Source organism: Pimephales promelas, chromosome 18, assembly GCF_988280905.1.
Source record: "Pimephales promelas chromosome 18, fPimPro1.hap1.1, whole genome shotgun sequence".
NCBI classification, from domain to species: Eukaryota; Metazoa; Chordata; class Actinopteri; order Cypriniformes; family Leuciscidae; genus Pimephales; species Pimephales promelas.
In genome coordinates, this window is record NC_142786.1 from 7,820,524 (window position 1) to 7,845,000 (window position 24,477).

General features: G+C 36.7%; 3 protein-coding genes across 3 annotated transcripts in view; 1 reads left to right on the top strand and 2 right to left on the bottom strand.

Annotated features, from left to right (window-relative positions):
* Positions 1-395: 395 nt before the first annotated feature.
* On the top strand, positions 396-5,389 carry necap1 (NECAP endocytosis associated 1). The gene is made up of 8 exons (XM_039678797.2): positions 396-593; positions 2,002-2,102; positions 2,227-2,331; positions 2,440-2,521; positions 2,696-2,804; positions 2,960-3,098; positions 3,477-3,570; positions 4,663-5,389. Exons 1-8 carry the CDS (start codon positions 499-501, stop codon positions 4,721-4,723), a joined length of 786 nt encoding a protein of 261 aa, XP_039534731.2. The 5' UTR covers positions 396-498; the 3' UTR covers positions 4,724-5,389.
* Positions 5,390-13,653: 8,264 nt separating this feature from the next.
* Positions 13,654-19,203, bottom strand: LOC120483492 (serine/threonine-protein kinase SBK1). The gene is made up of 4 exons (XM_039678546.2): positions 18,995-19,203; positions 16,802-16,946; positions 16,486-16,688; positions 13,654-14,955 (listed from the first exon to the last, which is right to left on the bottom strand). Exons 1-4 carry the CDS (start codon positions 19,064-19,066, stop codon positions 14,320-14,322), a joined length of 1,056 nt encoding a protein of 351 aa, XP_039534480.2. The 5' UTR covers positions 19,067-19,203; the 3' UTR covers positions 13,654-14,319.
* A 1,158-nt stretch (positions 19,204-20,361) lies between these two features.
* il11b (interleukin 11b) overlaps positions 20,362-24,477 on the bottom strand; it is a 5,459-nt gene continuing 1,343 nt past the window's right edge. Inside the window, exons 2-5 of the mRNA XM_039678521.2 lie at positions 23,681-23,844; positions 23,482-23,562; positions 22,326-22,478; positions 20,362-21,113 (exon numbers count right to left, since the gene is read on the bottom strand). Coding sequence (XP_039534455.2) covers positions 20,958-21,113; positions 22,326-22,478; positions 23,482-23,562; positions 23,681-23,844 — 554 coding nt within the window. The 3' untranslated portion in view covers positions 20,362-20,957. The remainder of the gene's footprint in view (positions 21,114-22,325; positions 22,479-23,481; positions 23,563-23,680; positions 23,845-24,477) is intronic.

The window sequence follows — 24,477 nt, forward strand, 5'->3', positions numbered from 1 at the left end:
CATTGCGTGAAAGCACGCTAGTATATTGAGGAGTGGGCGTGGCTATGTGGTTTACATTGAAACCACAAGGGTAAACAAACACAGGATTTTTGTTGTTGTTGTTGCTGCATACAAATCTATTTGATAGAAAAAGACAATAAACCAAATAATATATTAATAATGAAGTAAAATGTTTGTTAAATGTGCCACGGTTTGGAATACGTGGAATACCAAAAGGATACGAACAGGCGATGAAAAAAAACCGCTAATCCCAACACCATGTTTGCGGTTGCACTGGGTTGCACTGAGCCCGGTTTTCACACTCTCCATGGGTTTCCATACCAATGAGTCGATCCATCCATTCTCAGATCTGATGTAGCGTGATGCGTCATTCTCAAGCTCGTGCCTGAGGCATCACTGACGTCACTGACGCTCCGATGCCTGTAGAAGCGGCTGGCCCGCAATAACAAATTGGATGAAGACAGAAATATTACTCGCATTCATTGAAACCAGTTCAAGATGGCGTCCGAGGGGGAATACGAGTCAATTCTGTGCGTAAAACCAGATGTCAGTGTTTACCGCATACCACCGAGGGCGTCGAATCGCGGATACAGGTGAATTAAAGGATGTGCGGGCCTGCGCCCATGGCAGGTGTTTGTAAAGTGAATGATGTTGTAATACGCAATACGTTTTTTTTCTCGTCTGTGTCAGCACTTCTATTACGAACAAGATTTTATAATAAACAATACTTGTATCGCATTGAATTATTATTCTGTGGACTGCTATGTCGCAGAGACATTGATCATTCAGTTCTGCTGATAGAGGGAAACATCTTGTGATGTCAGATGCTTGGTCTGTTTCATGACTAGCTCATGTATCTTAATATGAATTGGTCGAGGGTAAACAACTGAAAATGTCATTACAATTAAGAATTATTTACAGGAAATTTCCATGCCATAGAAGTAGAGCATCTGTCATTTGTATTATTATTTTTGTTGTAATAATATGGTATTGTATTGCGTTAATGTGAGGTGTGTTTTCTGCGTAGGCTATATGTGGTCCAGTTTATAGTATATAATTAGTCATAAAATAGCTCTTGCCCACAGATAATGTGATGCTTCAGTGACACACATTTCCTCCTCTGAAATACCAGTTGTATTCCCTCTGTAGGAGCCTATAGTCTTGTTGTAATAGTTCTGGAAATTGCAATAATACTTTGGGGATTTGCCATAAACTGAGGAAATGGGTTAAATGTCTTCTGTTCTCACTAAACTAAAAGCTTGAACCCAATGAGCTGCTATTTGTGTTAATCGCATGAAGCCTGTTATGTTTGGACCCAGAAAAATGAAGCCTGCAGTATTTTGGGACCATTACAGTCTCATGAAATTGAAGTAGCGAAATTATCTTTTTATTCCATATTGTGACGTACATCTGAGTATAAAGGATTATTGAAATTGTAACATCAATATCATATGTTAGATTACAACACCTAAAATTTTACAAAAATTTTAATTCTATTATTTACTCTCCTTTATGTCGTTCCAAACCGATATAAGACTTAAACTTTGAAACACAATTTAAGATATTTATAAAGAAACCTGAGAGATTTCTGCCACTCTATGTCCCTCTTCAGGTAACCAAAACTTAGAAGATCCAAAAAAGGCATAAAGGAATTGTAAAACAAATTAATATGAATCAAAGGATTTTGTCCAAGTTTTTTAAAGGGATGGAATATTTTTATATAATAATTAACCATTTTGAATTTGTCAATTTAACAATGATTAATACATATACATAGAGCACATGGCACACATGGAAGCTCAAACATGCGTGGGTGATGCTCGAGAACCAATGAGGTTTGTTTGAAATGGCTTGGGGATGAGTAAATGGTGCCAATTTTAATTTTTGGGTGAACTTAACTACCCCTGTTAAACTCCCCCTAAAGATAGAAAACCCATCTAGAGTATGAAAAATATACAATTAGATGGACCTGAAATGACATTTCTGCTGTTATAATGGCAGGGCGGCTGACTGGAAGCTGGACACCCCTGATTGGACAGGTCGTTTGCGCATAACAGCAAAGGGGAAGGTGGCTTATATCAAACTGGAGGACAAAGTCTCAGGTTAGAAATCTGCATACTGATGCAAAAGAAAAAAAATCAAAGTTGCATGTTTGATTGGATGACTCTGAGACATTTGTTCAGCAAAAGAAGCTCCTAGATGTCCTTCTTTCATCATTGTCTTCAGGTGAGCTGTTTGCTCAAGCACCGATTACGGAATACCCTGGCATTGCCTTGGAGACCGTCAGCGATTCTAGTCGCTATTTTGTTCTCCGCATACAGGATGACAATGGTGAGTGTATCATCTTATTTTACATACCTTGCCATACTGGGAAATAGGTTCTACTTCACTTCTATACTACAGTTTAGATGGGCATTATCCATTCTGCCTGCATTTTAGGTCGGAGTGCGTTCATTGGCGTTGGATTCGGAGACAGAGGTGATTCTTTTGACTTCAATGTCGCCTTGCAGGATCATTTCAAGTGAGTTTCTATTAAAAATCATGTAGACATTATGACTGGAAACGTTTTTGTATTTGCACCGACACATTTGATGCTTGTTAATTACCTTTGGGCATAATAAGCAATTTTAGCAGATACCATTTTTGATTTTCTTAAAAAATATATATCTTTTTTCTTCATTTTTCTTTCTTTAAGGTGGGTTAAACAGGAGGATGAACTTAGCAAAAGTTCTCAGTCTGCAGACTCAGGACCCAAACTGGATCTAGGCTTCAAAGAGGGACAGACCATCACACTGAATATCGGGGTAAAACAGCTGAAAACTGCTTTTTATGTATTTTTGTCAGATTTTGGCTTTAATAGCTTTCAACATGTTCAGAAGAATATACAGTGATTTTTCATGTCCACATATTGTAAATATACAGTTTGTGTTAAATTGGAGATATGATTCTTTGTATTTAGCAAGGGAAAAAGAGAGACAAACCCCGCCCTCAGAGCTCAGGAGGCTTTGGGCTCCTCCCTCCACCTCCAGGGGGAAAGATAGCACCTCCTCCTTCGTCCAATCACAACACAGAACAGCCATCAGGAGGAGCACAGACAGGTACATCATTTGACCTCATTACTACCTATACATGAACTAATTTATGCATCCTCTTTTCGTTGATGCCATGGAAAAGGTATATATGTAATATATTAATTTAAAAGTAAAGTTCTGACACATAAAGTAGAATATTTCTTAAACTTATTTAGAGGACAAATGTAAACACAGAACTCTTTTGATTTACATAATCATAAGTGTTGTAACCATATATTAATTCTGTAAATGTAAAATATAAATTCTGAGCCTCACAATTAATTTTTTATGAATATCTCACCAACTCTAAAGGCATGCACATCATGCAGACAAACACACAAATACATTTTACAGATATCTTGATAACGTTTTTTTCTTGATCTCGTGTTCTTTCCCTACTCTTAGGATGTTTATTAGAACTGGACAGCAGTAACTCTAATACAGTGGTTCAGTCAAACCCCAGCTCTGACTTATGGGGAGATTTCTCCAGCTCTGCAAGGTAACATGATTCTTGACATTGAATAAGTTCCTCTACTCCGATATTACTACTAATCATTAAGGGCCAGATTTACTCACCGGCATTAAAAAAAAAACGCCTGTCAGGATTTACTAAAGACATACAGTGAAAAAATGTAAGTTGAAAAAATGTGGATGCATCTTTCCTGTAGCTCAAACAGTAGAGCGTTGGCACTTGCAACGTCAAGGTCATGGGTTCGATTAAACAGTTGAGTTTTACCGGTTTTGAATGAATTCAGCCGATTTTCTGTTATTTACAAGAACGTTAGTTAACAGACACTTTCTGGTCTCATTGACTTCCATAGTATATTTTTTTCCTACTATGGAAGTTAATGAGACCAGAAACTGTCTGGTTACTGATATTCTTCTAAATATCAGAAAATCGGCTAAATGGATTCGAAAACGGTAAAACTCAACTGTTTAGCTCTGGGGGAGTTGTAAAATGAGCCTATTTCCAAAAAAAGTGGAGTATCCCTTTAAAGGTGGCTCATCCGATTGGTTAGTGAACGACACATCACTACTGTTTCCGGTGATAGGGTTTTATTTACTGTTGGTTACTAGGTTACCAATACCACCGTCTTCGACTGATGGATCGAACAACTTGATGGAGCCACACCTAATTTGCATTTGTTGTTTTGTTTGTTTTTTGCAAACTTTTGAAAAGATTTTCTTCACGTTTGGATGGAAACCCACCTATTATCACAGCTGTAAACACAATGGCTTTCTTTTTCCATGAGAGGGTTTGGCTTTGTTTCTAGGCGTACTGTTAAACAAGATCTCCCAAAAATCCTGGAGAATCGAGGATGACTTCTAAACTCCCGAAGTGTTTCCCAATTTGTGTGCCTTATGCATCAGACGTTCAGCCAATGCTACGCTAATTTGCGCTGCTCTTGGTAGATTGCTAATGTCTCGTCTGTGCATTCATGAGATTAATCTAATTCTAATTGCTGTTTAGTAAATCTGGCCCTAAATATTCTAAAACCGTTCTTAAACCACTACATGTGTTAGTGTGCAAAAGTATGTAAAAGCTGGAATAATCTCTTTCTTTCTTTCTTTCTTTTTTCTTTTCTTTCAGCTCTGTTCCTCCTCCAGCATCACGCCAAGACCCCTCTTCTGGGAACTGGGTCCAGTTCTGAAAAAGTTTCATCATCTTTCATTCCATTATTGTTCCCATTCCTTCATCAGAACTACTGCAATTAAAATATACTGGATAATAGTATGGAACATTAGTGGCAAGCTGTATTTAAAGCTGCTAATCTTAGGAGAGCACAGAGGTGAGAAATAGGCTATTTTGCGAATTATGTTGGTCTTATAAAACAAATCAGCCGATTGAAATGATGAAAAAGTTTGTATAAAAAGAGGTACATCCCATGGGCGTACTATGTGAAACTTTATGGTAATGTTATTTTGAAGACTATTTCAGTCTCTTTACATTTGTCCACAAAGTGTTGGATGTGTCCACTTTGTTGTCATAACTTGTATGTGTTTGTCTTTGGTTTTGGAGGAGTGAATATGTGTGTGAGTGTTTAAAAAGGAAGAGATTGATTGAAAGTGTAGAATTTAAATGAGGCCTGGATATGTCAAGAGCTTAACATCCTATGTGTCATAAGAATATATAAAATCTGTACAGTATAAATCTACATAAATATTGGTTGAAGGCCACAATGTAGAAAAATGATGTCCCTCAAATACAGGGATTATGTCTAGATATCCATTACATATCCATATTGTCATTTACTTGAGTAACAGATCGTCATTTACGTGTTAAACAAAAATAAAATATACAAAAGAAATATAATACACATTGCTTTACATGTGATTTTTTTTATAATCCCTGTGGAATATGATTCTCTACCCTAGCTTATAGCGTGGAAACAAATACAAGCATATGACTGTTTAGGTCCAATGTTATTTGATTAGGATTTGCTAATTCAATATGCATATAATTTCAAATTTTCAAGGCCCTCTGCTCCATGTAAAACATACAGGCGTTGCCATCTTTGGAAAACAGTCATGACAAGTCAAACCACGAACGACGTACTGAGTGAGCTGAGCTTTATGAACGGCGTTCGGGGATCGACTTATCGAGACTATTTTCTAAGATGGCTCCTGTCTGTATACACGAAGTGAATCGTCTTTATAAAGTATTTTCTTATTAAACGGTCTGTACACTTACAAAGTTCTCAATGCTTCGTTTTGCATGCATGGACACTCATTATGTTACTGTGTTAGTGTGGGGCTATTTTGAGCCGTGTTAGTGGTATAAACTAGCGATTTCTTTTTATTTAGTAAATGCCCCCAGTACTAGCATTATACGCTAAACAGTTTTTAGAGATAAAACTCTTTACATTCAATTATCATGAAAACAAATCTCAGAGAACGGATGACTAGGTACCGATGTTTTATTAGACCAAAGGTTCATTTTGCACCGGAGTTCTCCTTTAAAGTAAATATTTCTCATGTTTCATGTAAATATTTCTTCAAATGCTTTTAGCATGGGATTGTGCGCTATAGTCCAGGTGAGTTGAACTCTCTTAGCTTTTGTGTTAACCTATATAGAATGTAAATCGTATGTATCATTTTTAATCGAAAATGTTTTTTGTTTACTCAGCGAATGTCACTGAAACGTGAAAGCTACTGAATTTGGGAAGTGAACAAAATCACTATAATTACAGATGGTTAATCTATCTCACATCTTTTACCCCTTTTCCACCAAAAAGAGAACTGGTTCGGAACTGGTGCTGGTTAGAAGTTGGTTCAACTTGCGAACCGCTTCAGAACCTGTTGGTTTTTCCACTGACTAGAGCGCCCAAGGAACGACATCGTTACGTCACTGTGTACGTAGTTAGAAACGCTTGCAAATACAACATTACTTTCGGATTATCTCTTACTCGTGTATCAAGAAAGCTTTAAAAAATTTGAAATGTAAGTCTTTTAATCTTTTCGTTTGATATGTAATCTTTTCTGATAAGTTATGTACCCGTCTTTTGTCTTTTTTTCTTTCCATTTATTTGTTGTATATTGTGACTGTTTTCTTCTTTACTTATAATGTCTTAAATAAAAAAATTACAAAAATAGAAACGCTTGCGTTAACTTCATCTTCAACTTCATTAACTCCATCGTGTTTCTGCAAATGTTTTTCCTGGCTTTGCGATCCTTTATTATGGTCAGAAAAGATATTTAGAACAGATCTAAACCCGTCCCAGCCCCGACGTAAGCATGACATGGTAAAAGAACGGTTCTAGTCCAGCAAAGAGTTGGTGCCGCTTTGGAACCAGTTCTCCTGGCCGAGAACCGGTTCTTTGGCTGTTGAAACACAAAGAACTGGTTCGCGCGCAGGCACTGGCTCCGAAAAAATGCTTTGGTGGAAAAGGGGCGTTTGTGAGCTTTGTGCCTAGCAGTTTCTACTGGAAAATCCAGTTTAAGATGGTAAATGTTGTGGACCATAGTTTTGCCATAAGTCATGTGCAAGACCAGCTTGGACCAGCAATAAATCATCTCCTATGTGAAGTTTATTTTTATTTTTTTCATTCTTATTCTTCTTTTCTTGGATCAGCTAGAAATCAGCTAAGCTGTATTTTCCAGCTGATGACCTTAGGGCACATAATAGTCTGTTTCCATCACTTATATCTATCTCAGACAACATCTTGTACGCTTCCTTTTTGCAGACTTTTCCAAGCTCAGCTGCTTCGATTATTGAGAAAGATCTACCATCACACTCACAGCCTGTCCTTCTCAGTTTGGCCACCAAAGGTCTCTGTCACCCCATTTTCATGATACATGCACACCTGCTCCTTGTCTATTGTAAGTAACGACCGCTGAAATACTCTTTGTAGTTCCCTTAATCTTTGTTATAGCTTGTTTGTTCACAGAATCATTCTGATTGGCTTAGTTTTTCATACTTACAAAGGTTTGCTTTGTACCCAATGACTCCTGTCATTGTGGATTTACCTTGTTTACATAATTAATTGGACTGCTTTTGAACTTTCGACTGGGACATCTATTATTGGATTTGGACTTGTGAGTTTTTTAACCTTGTAATTGAATCATGCTTCAGCTGTTGATTGTCTTGCAGCCAAAGACTGGCTGCCCACTGAAGCTAAGCAGGGTCGAGCCTGATCAGTACCTGGATGGGAGACCTCCTGGGAAAACCAGGTTGCTGCTGGAAGGTGTTAGTGAGGCCAGCAGGGGGCGCTCACCCTGTGCTCTGTGTGGGTGCCACTATAGTGATGGGGAGACTATACTGTCAAAAACTGACTCTGTGGTCACAAAAAAATCCCAGGATGTCTTTCGAAAGAGTACAGGTGTAACATCAGGCCTCTGCCCATCATGGCTTCCTTATAATCATGTGGCTTCATAACTCTGTCTCCTCTCCACCAGTAAGCTGGTGTGGGCGTTCTGGCGCAATATGTCTGCCGTCGCGTCATCCATGGTGGATGCTGCACATTGTGGAGATTCCCCCTTCTACGTAAAGCGATTTGAGTGCAGAGAAAAGCGCTATATAAATGTAATGAATTATTATTGTTGTACACAATTTATGAGTGAAACCGAGAACTGAGACAATTAGGGGCCATTTACATGACACCGTTTCAACTAAAAAGGAAAGCTTTTTATGCATTTTGGCCATTTGGCGTTTTTGGGCCTGAAAATGTTAACTTTTGAAAATTTCAAAGTGCATAATTTTGAAAGCGATAACATTACTGTTTCCATGTAAACTACAAAAACACAATTTTGTGAAATTGGTAATGTCTTGCGAATGCCTATTATGTGTTTAGTTTATAGACCTTATGCACCAGAGAAACAAGAGCGCCGCCATCTTTAGAATATTGTCTTTGAACTTCCGTTTTTGCGATTGCTCTGTATATCTCTATGGCATTGCTGTCCAGGAGTAATTAGCTTTTGAAGTGGATTTACTTAATGTAATGTTAACGAAAGTTGTCATGAGGATTGTAATGTTTAAAGCAGATGTCTTAACAAATGTCATTCATTAATAAATACACCAGATCACTATGAAAATACAGACCGGAAGACAAAAGACAACGAGCGCATTTCTTTATTTGCATCTCAATCATTGATTGGCATTTGTTGGGAATATGAATACATTTGATTATTGATATTTGATTATTATTTTTTACAGAAAACTATTTAATAATGCCCTACCTTTTTCCTAGCAACGGCCCTACCCCTGTTTCTTTTTATTTTTCTGTATATTTTCTTTATGTCTATAAAACTGACCAGGAAAACATTAAATATGTAGACTGTTTTTAATTTATAAGTGGATAATGACTAATATTTTGGTCTGTTTTCATACAAAACTATTGTAAGGCTTTAAAACACTTGGAACACATTGCATGATTTATCTTTATTACTTTTCTGAAACATTTCTATGTTTTGAGCTTAACCTCAAATTTTAATGTTTGGGCGTTCAACTCTTTCACTTTTTTTTACTATAAAAGACTGGCCTGTACATCATACATTCTCTTTTTGTGTTCCACAGAAGAAAAAAGAAGTTGAGTAAATTATTACAGAATTTTCATTCATAAGGAGGAACACTATTTCTGTAACATTTTAATGTTTTAATAATACTACATTTTGGATCAAAATGGTCAAGGCTTCATTGTGAATGCGCAGAAGTACAAACCAAGCAATGGACAAGCGGTCTCTCATCGTGGTAGCGGCTGGTTGGGATACAGTGTTAAGATCTGTTATGAAACGTTGCGGGGAAAGGTTCTTGGCTAATAAATAGGGTGCATATTTGGGGATCAGCTGTTCACTCGTTGATGCGAGCTTGAATCGGCCCTCATTTAGAAGTCTGAAAGTGTGAGTAACGTGAGAACATTCATTACCACTGTATCAAAATATCTAAATTGTGATTGTGAACATGATCTCTCCCACTCTCTCTCTCACACACACACTTGATCTGCCAGTTCTGTTATGTGAATTAAAGGTGCTTCAGGATTAAAGTTGACAGAGAGAGCTTCACCTTTGAATGATTTTGCACATTCAGATTTGCTGGTGTGTCTTTGGAGGCCTGGTACACGATAGAGCTCCCTTCCTCAATATCTGATCAAACACATAGTGGATCTAGTTCATGTAAAGAACTTGGAGTATACAGTACTAGTTCTGCCATATAGTATCTTTAAATAGCAGAAATAGTGAGAGATGTATGCTATATATAAATGTACCCATTTTCTCATTTCACGGAATGTGATTAAATATTTTAAACTACTTTATTCATCCTCAAAAGGAAATTATGGAATTTTCACGATTAAGACTAAAACATACATTTTTACATACATGCACACAACATTTTTCCACATTATCTAATTTCTAAGTACACTCATATTAATCATGGCATAGTGTTACATGTTCCCTGTATGCTTGGCCTTTTATGTTGTATTTCTCCTGCTTCCTGAGTGTAGGTTTGTAGTCCTCTTGGTTCCCGTCATTGTTTATCTGTCTAGTTATATCTTAACCCCTGTGTACTGTATATAAGCATTGTGTTCCCCGCCTTTCTTTTCCCTCGGTGTATAGTTTACGTTTTTAAATCAGATTTTTTTTATTTAAATAGTGAAATTTTAGAATTGTCATAAATCTGTTAATTGTGAAAATTATTAAATGTAATCATTAATTAATTAGTTCAAATATAAGAATAAAATAAATTGAATTTATCAATATATAAACCTGGTTAATGTGTATATAAAACACTTGTTTCTTTTTATGTTTCTAAAATATGCACCACATTGTTTATTAGTTTAAAATTTTGTAATCCAAATCAATGGAAATTTTACATGCAATTAATGTACATAAATATATTATTTCTTCTAACTCTTCTCATTAAATGTGTTGTCTCATCTAATTTTAATGTTTGGGTGACAAGTATCATAAGGGCGATAAGTATAAGAAGAAGGATAGGATATTCCACAACACGGGGTTAGGCTTTTAGACATTAGACATTTTCTGAGCGAAGAAAATTTACTAATAAAATATTGGCATCCTCATGCTATACCTGCATAAAATATTGTAAACAACTATTTTTCTCATGGCCTTTTACATGCCAATTAGCATGCAAGATGACACTAGAGTAATTCCTCACATAAATGTGTTTGAATGTAGTATATCAAATGAAAGGTCATACAGACAGCCAGGGCCGTACTGGGACTGAAATTCAGCCCGGGACTTTAAGATGGAGAGGCCTTTTACGCGAGTACCCTTGGTGCACGAGCAGAAGGATTTTTGCAGTTATTTTAATTCTAAAAGTGTTTTTATGGTATAAAGAGAATCAGATTATGCTGAAAACCTTCAAGAAATTTTAGGATGACACCTGCCTCCTCAGGTTGTATAAGCAAGTCACCACTGCACTGAACACAACCAGGTCAGCAAAACCTAATCTCGAACATAAGTCACAGTATACTGCTAACTAGCATGTCATGTGCACAGTCAGTTGGAGTGATAAAATAGTTACAAATAATCATATACTCAAAAACTACAATGCAGTCCCATAAAATAGAGATTTGTGTGTGTGTGTGTGTCCTTACTTTCTCAGCTTGGCTCCCTGGCTTAGCTTCCCCTGACCCTGCCTCTGCTTACTGATGTGCAGCTACATATGCATGAGAAGAACTTCAGTTTTAAATATGACTAAGAATAAAACATTTTCTAATTCAATCTGTGCTTCAGTCAGGTTATTATCTAGTATGTGGAATTATTGGCATTTTAACCTATATGTAAATATCTGATTGATTTATTTTCCTAATATGATTGCCTACCCAGCCCTGCACACTGCCCCTCTACCTGTCACTGTTTTTATACTGGTTCCATTCTTCTCCTCCTGCTCGTCTTTCTCTTGCTGCTCTCCTTCCTCCTGCTCCTCCTCCTTCTCTCCCTCATCATCAATATGACTGCAGGGGTGATCCTCAACCTGTCCCTCTCCATCACTGACCTTAACAGCTAATATACATACAGAGATTACTTGCTTACAAGGATGTTGTCTGTGTGTGATGACACAGTGCAAACTGCTCTTTATAATATATAATATATCTCTAAACATGTGAGGGATACATGGCTATAACATGATAACAGCACATTTTTATTACATAGCTAATAAATCAATAATTTGACACAATTATACATACAGCTAAAATATGTATGTACAATTATACATACAGCTAATATACATACAGAGATTACTTGCTTATAGAAGGATGTTGTCTGTGTGATGACACACTGCAAACTGCTGTTTATATATATATATATATATATATATATATATATATATATATATATAAAATGTAAGGGACACATGGCTATAACATGATAACAGCACATTTTTATTTCATGGCTATCTACCAAATAAATCAATAATTTGACGTACAATATTGATTTGACACACAATATTGATTTAAAAATGAGTTTACTGTTTTAAAAACTATTGTATTGCTTCCGCTAAACGCGCGGCCTGTTATCAAGCAATAACAGACCGCATTCGTGGCATGAAACTAATACAATCGTTTTTATAGCAAATACAACCGCCTCGCTCTACATTATCCCTTATATAATATATATGCCTATATTTAAATGCAAATATAAATAATTTCAGTGTATAAACGCATCACTAATTGTGCACCTGTCCTGCTGCTGGGTCCTCCTTCCTCATCTGTAACGTTACCTTCTGCCACAGCACCCTTTTCCCGGATAAGGTCTGTTAATTTGGCGCATTTAGCTGCCTCTCGTGCCAACGTTTTTTTCTTTTTCATTCTTATTTTTTCGGCCCCACCCATTTCTTTCTCTTCTTTCCTTCCTTCTTTTCAGCATTTTTAAATGTCCGTCTCTGTTGCAACTTGCATTCATACAAATCTCCAAACTTCTTTTTTCGGCGCCTTGAGTTTGAGCCAATCGGATGTCAGGAAAAACGAGGATCAGTCCAAGTTAGGAGGGGCCGCTCGTATCCCCCCTCAAGATTGAAGGTATTGGTTTGGCCTAGTCTGAAACATACACACACACAGTTCCGCTGCAGCTGAGCGGCCGCCGCGCCGGTCGTTTATCATAAAACGTATCATCCAAAAAAATATATATATCATTGACCACCGGCCGGTTCGGCCCGAAATGGACCGGCCGTGGGATTGTTCCCGGTATTCCCGATTGCCAATCCGCCCCTGCAGACAGCGACTGGAATAGTTAGTACTAGAGCTGTTAAATGATCTTCGTGGTCCTCTTCCCTTCATGTAATGAGCTATTTCAGCTGTTAATCTCTTAACAAGGTGACTAAATAACTTCAGATTGAAAGGGCACAATCTGTAAACATTTGATGTCTTAATTTAGTGGCCTAGATTGTATTCATTTAGTATAGATGCATACATTTTTTAATGTGATTGTGAACAGTCAGGTTGTGTTCATTTGTTTGCAGCTGTATATTATTATTATTATTATTATTTGATGGTCTGGTTGTAAATAAATCTACCAGAATTTCTTCTGGAAATGTTTTTGACTCCATTTTGCAAATATGGAAGTCATATTTCCTCTGGAATGTGCAATGTTATGTTTTCATGGATCAGTTGAAAGAGTTTGACCTCAAGCCATTGCCAAAGACTTATCTATTACATGTAACATCAACCCGGTGTGTGTGTGTGGCGTGAATGGATGGAGGGACAGGTTTGAACGCAGAAGTGTGAGACAGAAGATTCGGTGTGTTTGTACATGCATGTGTATGTGGTTTCAAGTGTGTGCGTGTCTGACAGAGGTGATGATGGCTAAAAGAGTTTTATTAATGGTCGGAGGTTTATTTTTAAATCTAGGACACATAGTGTCTGAGTGCTTATGTGTCTGAATGTTATCTGCTGAAATTTAAGAGATACGGTATGCTCCTTACTCTCACAACATAGATAAAGATGACATAATGAGCATAGTTTGTTAATATGCTTTTAAGACTGGAGTAAACATTTCAATCTTTATGATTTTAAGAGTTACAAATACAGCTTATTATGCTGGTAATAATACATTTCCAGATTTTTTTTTTATTGTAGATCAAAGCAAACCATTATTTAATAGCTTTATTTGAATTAATTGGACATTTATAATACGTTCCCATCAATTCCATCATGAATCCCAGTCTAGGACATCAAGATCCTCCAGTTTGGAAATCATGTTATTTATGTACAGTAGACATCATAATACTCCTCTATCATCCTTTAAAGTTACCATGAAATTGAAGTTGACGATTAAAGGTTTCAATGGAATATTGCATTGTTTCTTAATATAAATGATTTATTTGTGCATATTTTTTTTTTTCAAAAAAACTCTTGTCAAACATTAACTTATAATCCCTGCTCTACAGCATCATGTCACGTTCAAACAGTATGTCTTAATAGAGATAAGATGTTTGAAATTATTTTTTTGTTTCATAGACAGTATGAGGAAAAGACTGACCAAGTCAAAGTGACTACCAATTTCAGTATGATTGCTCCGCAAAAGCAAATTTTCAAGATAGTTTATCTGATTTTTTTTTTTTTTATAGACTCAACCCTAATGACTCTTCTGGGGTATTCTAACAGCACCACTGTTTACAGTTAAGATCTGTAATGGTCAGTTAGGAAGATAAACCCCCAACTAATTATAACTGTATTAAACAACAGTCTTATGATTAGAACTGTCTGTTACCATCAGAACTTAAAAAGTGATTGCCAAGAGTGAATAGTCCAGATGACGACAAACTCAGTCCTGTCCATCCTTTGCATCATCATCTGACATCCTTTTCCAACAGCCAGGCTCCTCCTAGGTACCTTCCCACTTCGTCTGGCCTGCCTCGAATCCTGGGTTGTGGATAGAGTAGGGACTTAAGAAGACATGTCGCAAGAGGGGTGAATGCTGCAAACTGGGTGGCCACCTGGTGGAAGTCCTCAGTTTGATCTGACCCTCTCTCTTGTAATGCTGATCCTTCCCAATTGCTCCACTGTAGATAGCTTTTATATGCTGTGTTGTCTGAAACAGTCTCAGACCACGGAAGGCTCCCCATAAGCATGGCGTAGATTAGAATGCCTAATGCCCAGCTGTCTGTACTGGGATCCACATTTACCAACATTCTTTGAGTCTTTCCAGAGTCCCCCTTCGGCTTGTTCCCATTGTCCTCCCCCTTCCTTGCAATCTCAGCCTCAGGAGTGCAGTAAGGAGAACTGTACCACACACATGGTACCCTGGTCCCTGCAGCCTTAACCATGCCAAAATCACCAAGCTTGACCCAACGGCCGACACTGTCACATAGGAAGATGTTTTCCGGTTTGACATCACGATGGACAAAGCCAAGGGAATGAAGGTGAGAGAGGGCACCGCTGATCTGGGAAGCCACTCCCTGGACGTGGCTCTCTTTCAGACCAACCTGCATGAAATAAAGTTACCACTTAAGCCAGGGGTGTTCAATACCTTTCTTTTGAGGGTCAATGTCCTGCTTCAACCTGCCCCAACAAACTTACCTGGAAGATTCTAGTAACATTAAAGCAGGGTTGGGCAACTCTAGTCCTCTAGTTTATCTCCATCCATGGTCAAACTCACCGCCCTTTCCAATCCAGTCCTTGATTAGTGTGTTCAGGTGTGTTTGATTAGGGTTGGAGCTAAACTTTACAGGAAAGTGGTTCTCAGGGCCAGAGTTGCTTACCCCTGCCCTAAAACTTTGATTAACTTGTTCATGTGTCCTTTATTGGAGATTGGAGCCAACTGTGCGGGATAGTGGCCCTCCAGGAGATGGGACATGACTAATCATACTTTTAACATACTTTTACTGTGCCTGGTATTTACAATACATTTTTATGTTTTTTTTCTTTGGTCACTCTATCTAAACCAGTGGTTTTAGATGGCTTCTTAATCTAACACAAATTTTATGTCTTGGTGTCTCTACTTACAGTATGTGCTGATGAGTTGAATTGGGTGTGTTTGATAGGGAGACATCCAAAATTTACAGGCTTGGAAACCACCGATTCAAACCTTAGGTGTATAATCCGGCTTCTGGAGGGCCAATATTCTGCAGAGTTTGGATGCAATTATAATCGAACACTGAACCAGCTAATGGCGCTTTTCCATTACCAGTACCAGCTCTACTTAACTCGGCTCGCCTCGGCTCGGTTCGACTCAGCTTGCTTTTCATTCCGTTTTCCATTGCAGACAGTACCGCTACAAATAGTACCCGGTCGTCATAGCGACGCCTTTCCTTCCTCGTTGCCCTATCAATCTGTCGCATGATACTCTCTTCGGCCACCAAACAAAGGAAAGTCTGCACCTACTCATTTGACCACGGCGTATTCTTTCGAGTTGCCATAATATTTGTAGTTAGTTTAGTAACTATCTCTGGCCAAACTATTTTAAAATAGCAGGGTTATTCTGGATACTCCATCTGGCGTGTGTAATTATGACGCAGTGAATGGTGACGATTCTCTCTGACCAATCAGCACATTTGACATTTTAGTATCGCCTTAGGTGGTACAAAAAAAGTACCCGAAACAAGGAACAGGTACAACTTTTACACAGTGGAAAACCAAACAAAGGCGAGCCAAGCCGAGTCGGGGCCAGTTAGAACTAATCTCTGCAGGACATAGGCTCTCCTAGGCTAGATCCTTTGGAATTGCTTGGAAGTTTCTGAGATTTCTAAAGACCTTGATTAGCTTGTTCAGGTTAGTTTGATCAGTGTTGGAGTTAAACACTGCAGGACGGCGGCTTTCCATGAGCTGGATTGTACAACCCTGATCTAAACATTTTGTGTGAATTACAACTCAAGAGATGTACCTTTTTAAGGGTCTCGACTGGACTAGTCTGTGCTGTGGCATGCAAATAGATGTTTAATTCTTGCATGCAATTCCCATTAATCATATACATTCATCATTAAGACGTGTGTAACTGATTTCAAGCTTTTACCAACCTCGGGAACGATGACATCATAGAGGTCTCCGTAGAGGCAAGGTTGCTGGGCGAACACATAGTGAGTAGGAGTGGAGAAAGCAATGCCCAAAGCTGAGGTAAGTGAGGGGTGGGTGCAAAAGGCCAAGGACAGGTTATATTCCCTCAGAAATGACAGGAGAGATGTGGATTCTCGCAGAAAGAATTTCAGGGCCATTGGGGTTCCTAGAATACATGCAAATTGAGATCTTGTCAAAGGTAGAGGAAGGAAGCAGCACATTTGTAATGTGGATAAGATCAGATCACAAACAACATATAATAGGGTTGTCATCACTTACCTCTCTTCTTGTGCACTGCTAACATAACTTTGCCATATGAACCCTCTCCAAGAAGTTTAATAACTTGGAAGTGATCCGAGGGCTCCAGTGATTCTAGAGACTGAACCGTTAAGTGACACAGCTCATCCAAAAGTCTTGTGGCAGTCTGCAAGAAGCAAAACTAGATGCTCACGGTTGCCGATGGACATGACAAAAAATGTAACATCTAATGTAATTTGAGAGGGAATTTGCATGACTCATTTTCCATCTTCCTTTTACTGATTAGCTTGCTAAAAGTCTTATTTAATGGCCACGGCATAGTTGCGATTTTGTAGCATGTAAAACAATGTTTCACTAGCTGTCTACAAGGGGACCAAATACCACAAAAAGCCATGTGGAAAGTAAATATGATCTAGCTGGATCAGAGATATACTCCCGGGGTCTGTCATTGCATGCTATTATAAGATCACTACAGCGAAAGGGTGATTTGAGGTTCAGTTCTGAGGATTGTTTATTCTGTCAACACATCTTAACTGTCCTTAAACGCCCGTGGTATCAGCTGAGTTTCATAGGATTAAATGTTCTGTTCAGCAATATTGATTACCGATCAAATGTCATACATTGACATACAATTTGAACTGGATGTTTTTAGTCTGTGAATGCTTTTACACTCTTTAGTAAAGCAGTAGGTCAGGATAATGAAGAAGAGGGACAGTGTTGCATAATGGGTAAAAGGTGCACCTGTTGGGCTTGAGTTGTGTGAGGACAGAGAGCTCACCAAACGTCCTCTTTGGTTTACCCCTTGTCAAGAACAGCAGAATGGGCAGCACATCTAAGTTCTTTAGGATTAGTTGTGAATGTTGTAAATTGTTGAATTATATAAGGTACCATTCTGGTATGTTGTGATATGTAGCTAGTAATCAGTTTACAATTCAAGACTGAACTTTATAATAAATAAAGATGTCTGTAAATATAACTGCAAGCCCTTTCTACCTAAAACAAGAAAAGTAAAAAGGTCATTGCTACTTTAAATTTCACAAATGTGCTTTAATGTCTTTAATGTATATAATTGCAACCGTTTCTCTAATTGTGACTCTTAGTTGTGACATTATTGCTCACATTGCAGAACATAATTTTTTTTTTTTTACTCTTTAAAGGAGTGGTTCACTTTTAAAAAAACTTTTGCTGATCGTTCACTTACCACATGTCATCCAAGATATCCATGTCATTCTTTCTTCAGTCGAAAAGAAATCAAGGTTTTTGATGAAAACATTCCAGGATTTTTCTCCATATAATGGACGTCAATGGGAACCAAACGGTTCAAGGTCCAAAAGACGCTTTCAGTACAAACTGCAAACTGTTCAAAGGGCTTTAAATTATTTCAGATGATGAATAAGGGTCTTATCAAGCGAAATGATCGCTCATTTACATTGACCTTGAACCATTTGGTTCCCATTGAAGTCCATTATATGTAGAAAAATCCTGGAATGTTTTCATCAAAAACCTTAATTTCTTTTCGACTGAAAAAAAGAATGACATGGACGTCTTGGATGATATGGGGGTGAGTAAATTATCAGCAAATTTTTTTTTTTTTAAAGTGAACTACCCCTTTAAAGGATGAACATCAAGACTAAATTACATATTAAAATTAGTTCTGTTAAATCCACATTAAATCCAAATCTTTTATGTATATATATATATATATATATATATATATATATGTATGTTTGTGTGTATGCACATGTAAACACGTCTGAAAACACACACACATATATATATATAGATATGTATGTTTACACACACGCATATATACATATATACACACACACACACACACACACATATATTATCAACTTATGTTAGATGTGTTTATTAATTAATAAAATATTAAATATGAAGATATTTAATATTAAATGATTAATAAAATACAAAACACTTTAAATTGTAAAAATGTTACAGAGACATGGTAAGAGACTTCCCTTACTGACCCTATACTTTTGAATATTAGTTTGTACTGTATATATAAGCCTATGTAAATTATGGAGCATGGCTAAAATTCCATAAACCTATTTCTTATTTTAAATGACTGTACATCACACGCTATTTGAAAATCTTTTAAAAATATGTGCTTGGGCAATAATCATTGCTACTGTACATAATTATAAGCTTATGCAACAGCTGAACGCACATTTCATAAGGATTAAAAAGACTTACTGTCATGTTTGCTGTTGTTGAAGACTGAAAGGGAATTTCGAGGTGCTGTTCTCTATTGATCAGCCTGTCCATAAACTTTGCAGGTCAAATGAACAACCAGTCGTATATCAACTTAGAGGTTGAGTAGTACTTATTCTGGTTGATAATGGATCTCTGTCCTCTGCTTACAGTTCAATAGTCTATCTGTACTCTCCTTCTCCCACCCTCTCTATCTCTATCTACCCAAGTTCTTTCACATGTGCTCTTGCTGCTGTTACCCCTCCTTTTGGATGTTACACAGTTATTCACTGTCAGTAGCCATGTACTTTTGGGTTCGTATAACTGTCAGCACTGGCAAAATCCCTAACCTTTTAGTGTTTTCTCAGATGTCTCATATAGGGCTCGCAATGTAATGTTTAATTTAGTGCGATCATTAACCGAAATTGGTTATGATGCTGGCAAGCATGATCAATTTTTCTCTCAGGGAGCATGATAAATCTAACAGCTGTGAGAGAGCGCAACGCAAACCGCTTGCATCGCAGATCTCTCTTTCTGGCGGACGTGCCAAGTCCTGACTTTTCAGGGTTTTAAACTCACACACAGTCATGCGACATATCCTTTATCCATATCCTATATCCTTGTTCTGCACCGTTTGGTATTAGTCATCATGATAAAGATTTTGACATTCATGGTTGATTACACTATTGCTGGCAATTTTTAATCTGTCTGGATGTTGAGCTCAACTATCTGTGAAAATGCTCTGCTAGACAGGGTAGGGAAATTATTTATAACCTATGACGACGCACAAGTTTTATTTAAGGAACAAACATGAAAATCCAAATAAATAGAATATAAATCGGAAATAATGCGATGTTTAGATTGTGTTGAAGGTTCAGTTGTTGCTGAAGCAGTTCAACAAGTTTAGGCTAAAAAAAAACTCTGCATGTTTGAAGCAAAATCATTTTATTGAAATAAAAAATGACAATTAAATAATCAAATAAAACGTATAAATACAAAAAATAAATAAATACACAGATATGTATAAAAAAAAAATGAAAAATAAAAAATAACATCCGGGACTCTCCCATACATCCATCGGATTGAGCTCGCAAAGTCAAATCAAAATGTGAATTTGATTTCTGAATGATGACCAGATATTAATACAGTTTCTGTGTCATGTAAACACTGTATATTTGTCCTCCTCTCTACAAATAGTCTGTTGATATTAAAAAGGCTTTGGCATTGTTCAAGATTCTGTTAGTCTCATTTCAGTTCATCTCTGCTATAGGTTGGCACTTAAGTCACATTTCATTTAGACTGTATTTTCAATGTTCACAATAAAAAAAACTATGGAAGTTGTTTTGTATTTAATTCCCAGTTTTATGGTGATTTTACCAAACTTCTGGTCAACATTCCTGTCAAACACAGTCTAACCGTAACCTTAAAAGATTTATGTTGTTTAACAAGTATGTTGATTCACTACATCTTCGCAAAATTACTAACTTTCAACAGAAATAATTAAAGGAGTGCAGGTCCTAAACTGCATTTAATAATACTTCACAGTTGTACCACAGTAACGACACCTATTAGTCAATATTACACCTCATAGCGACACCTATTGGTCATTATTAGCAACTGCCTGCAGCTGATTTTGCATACAAATTTCATTATTAAAATGAGACACTTAATATATTTAAAGTGCTATTTTTTTTTTCTCGATGTATAAAAAATCCTTCATTGTAAACAAAAAACTCAATTCAATAAATATTAAATACATAACTTATTCATAATATTATAACATCACACAAAGGAACCGTTAACTGATGGAAGATGACTTCTAAAGGCTGGGCCGTTCATTCCATCCCTTCAAACATTAAGGCAAGCCAGACGATGCTACCACGATGCCTGTTGACCTCATCTTGCGTTTACTTGCATCATGGAGATAAGCTGATGGCTACTGGTGTCAAATGATGTTGTGTGATCACTATTGTTTCGGTTTCAGGCCTAGCAGTGCTCTAATGTACCAGTGGCAAAAGTAGTACAGTTTGTCTTTGATCTCCAGATTGGCCTGTTTCAAGTTCCAGGCTGTTTTCAGTTGGGGCAGGGAAGGGTGGACGAGCTCAGAAATTGGCGTCTCAATCTGTAGAAAGGTTTAGAAGATATGTTTAACCACCTCCTATTTTCACTTCTATTTCACTTTAACGAGTGTCTTTTATGAAATAATCTATTTGTTTCAAGATTTCTATCACACCTCACCTCTATCATCACACTGACCTATATATATATATATATATATATATATATATATAGACTCACTCTTTATTGTGATGATTCCCAACAGATGTTCTACTGACTATAAGTACATGTCAGCTTATTCTACTAACCCTACCAGTCTACTAATACTCTACTAATACTCTCAGAGTTAATTGACATGTAGGTGCAATGCTAATAATATCTAAAGGGGACCAACAAAATAAAGTGTTACCAAATTTAATATATTGTTCATAGATCTCAAAATAATTATGTAAATATATTTTAATTAAGTTTTCATGTATATATAAAATCTATATTATTACTGTAAATTTTAAGTGAAGTCTGTAAAACCAATAATGCTGGTACCGTCTTTTGACGGTAAAGTTCTGGCAACCACAGCATGCCATTTTTTTTTTACTGTAAACATTACGGTTTTATTTTACGTAAAACATAAAAAAGACATATATATATATATATATATATATATATATATATATATAGATATATATATAGATATATATATATATATTAGGTCTTTTTATGTCTGTTTAAATTTTTGTAAAAATCTGGCACGTTGAACGTATTATTATTAAAAAGTAGCATGATTTAATATTATTACTATTTTACAATATTTTAAATAATTTATTCCTGTGATGTTTCAGGTGTTTCAGATGTTTCAGATGTTTCTGAAATTTCAGCATCATTACTCAGTCGTCATTGTCATGATCCTACAGAAATTATTATAACATGCTGAGTTGATGTTTAAGAAACATTTCTCTTTATCAATGTTGAAAAAAGTTGTGCTGCTTAATAATTTTTGTGAAATGATACTTTTTTATTAATTTTTTTTGCCAGAAAAGAAAGAACCGCATTTATTTGAAATAAATATATATATATATATATATATTTTTGAAGCAATCTACTGTATTTAAAGTAATTTTGATGAATGTTGTTGATAAAATGTTTTTCAGAAAAAAGAAATCGTACTGACATCAGTTGGCATGATCTTACTTTAGCATGATCTTGACCTTATTTTCACAGAATATATTTAAATATTGTTTGATTTCCTGTTGTAGGTGAGCTGCACGATTCTTCTTACCTGTTTGAGCACTCTGTCGATGAGATTGATAAGATGACTATTCTTTGTCTTGGAATAATCAATGTCCAATTTGTCTTGTTCATGCTGGATCCAGTCAAGATGGAACTTGAAGGATTTAAGACCAGAGTACAGCTGTTCTAAGGTACTGCTCACCTGTGGGCCAAAAGGAGACAGATACACACATCTTATTTTTGAAACTAGACTCTAAACTAATAATAATCTGTCTATATCATTCTGTCTATCCATCATTCTTTCTTGTTTTTTTTAATGAACAGTTTGGTCTTAATTTCAGATGTTATCCAAACAGTCGAAAAAGAAAGACGGTGATGAATAAGACAAAAACAAATTAAAATAAAACCGTAATTTTAACGGTAAAAAAACGGCATGCTGTGGTTGCCAGAGCTTTACCGTCAAAATACGGTACCAGCATTATTGGTTTTACAGACTTAACTTAAAATTTAAAGTTATAAACCATATTTCATTATGTGATATGTTAATTTACCAACCTATTGAAGTATTGATATCTGTTTTGTGCTTCCATATGAAGATTAATACCATTTAACCATTACGCTATCTCACGACCAATTCGTACGAATTTATAAGAGTAAATAAAAAATGGCTAATTCGTACTAATTCATACAACCTCACTCGTACGAATTCATACAATTTGTCCAAACCCATGTGATGGCTAGGTTTTGGGGCGGGGTCAGGGGTAGGTCATTCGTACGAATTCATACGAATTGTCCAATTCGTAAAATATGTACGATTTAGCAAAAAACGTACTAATTCGTACGAGTGAGGTCGTACGAATTGTTACCTCGTAAAATTCGTACGAATTCTCGCGAGATCGGGTTGGGAACCATAGTTATTTCAACAAAAAATCATAAAATGTGAAGTGTCACACAGGGAATTATGGGAATGTCAATTTAAGTTTTTTTTACTGTAAATTATACAGTGGCCTGTTCTTTTTCACTTTCAAAAACTGTAAATTTAGCGGTATTTTACCGTAAAATTACATTAAACATACCATGAGATCTATCACAGTTATTTACCGTATATAGAACGGGAACTTTCTGTTAACCAATTAACAGTTTTGCACTGTAGCCTTTTTACAGCATCTTTTACCGTTAAAATTCCGATTATTTTCAGTGTATACCTCAAGTGTTTTCAGGTCTTCTGTTCTGAAGTCCAGAGAGGGCAGGGATGTGAGCGGTTGTTCAAAGTCGTTCAGCTTATTCTGGAAAATGTCAAGCATTTAATCAGACAACTAAATGACCCGCAAAGTGCGTACATTTTAATATGGATGGGCCATTTAAAATGAATTAGAAAATCATTATCAGCAAACTGACACTCACCTCATGCTTTTCTTGAGATACTATGTTGAATAGCTTACGCATGTCTTGGTAAAGCACTCGCAGATCATTTTTTCCTTGAGGCATAGCGGGACGGGCTGTGACGAAGTCGAAGAGCTCAACAAAAGTCATCAAGATGATGAGGGGAAAGGTGAAGTCAGTTGACACTGTCAGCATAAAAACAAGCAGAATTTCATATTAATGTCATTGCAACAGCTGCTCCGAGTCACAAGTGTTTCAATGTGTGTCCTGAACAGCTGTTTTACTCCCTTAAATCTTGTATCTAAGCAGATGGATTTGCACGGAGAGCTCTTTCTCTTGGTTTGTAATGGTTACACCGGATGGTACAAAAATTTGGAGCACATGAAGATGTCTCCCCACAGGAATTCCCAAGGCATGTTGGACACACATTTGTAACTGTGGCTGGGTGCGTCGGAATCAGTGTACAAAATTAAGAGATGTACTATTTGGATGAAAGGATGCATGCCTGAGCTCATGAAATTTCAAACTGGTAGCATTTTGTGCATTTTTTTGAACTCTTAAAGTGAAAAAATATACATTGGACCGAATGCGGTTCTTTCTTAACCGCTAATAATTGGCTAATTCCCGGCCCGTTTGATGTTTCCGCCAGTCTTTAGCCACAGCAAACTCCAATGAGCCATTGCCGAAGTCTGTCTGAAGGTCGTAGGCCTTCAAATACTTAAGGCAGATATGTGATAACTGTGCGATTTAACCCTTTGATAAGCATTGGAAGGAAATGAATGGCTATTTACGCAATTAGCATCCTTTGAAAACTTTCT

Bases quoted from the DNA above. Each gene is read 5' to 3' on its own strand.
- necap1 (XM_039678797.2), top strand. From the start codon at position 499: ATGGCGTCCGAGGGGGAATACGAGTCAATTCTGTGCGTAAAACCAGAT. The intron at 2,332-2,439 runs GTGAGTGTATCA...CCTGCATTTTAG, and splicing joins CCGCATACAGGATGACAATG to GTCGGAGTGCGTTCATTGGC. The intron at 2,805-2,959 runs GTAAAACAGCTG...CTTTGTATTTAG, and splicing joins CCATCACACTGAATATCGGG to CAAGGGAAAAAGAGAGACAA.
- LOC120483492 (XM_039678546.2), bottom strand. From the start codon at position 19,066: ATGGACAGGCTGATCAATAGAGAACAGCACCTCGAAATTCCCTTTCAG. The intron at 16,689-16,801 runs GTAAGTGATGAC...CATGTATTCTAG, and splicing joins AGCAGTGCACAAGAAGAGAG to GAACCCCAATGGCCCTGAAA. The intron at 14,956-16,485 runs GTTGGTAAAAGC...TATTTCATGCAG, and splicing joins ATGATGTCATCGTTCCCGAG to GTTGGTCTGAAAGAGAGCCA.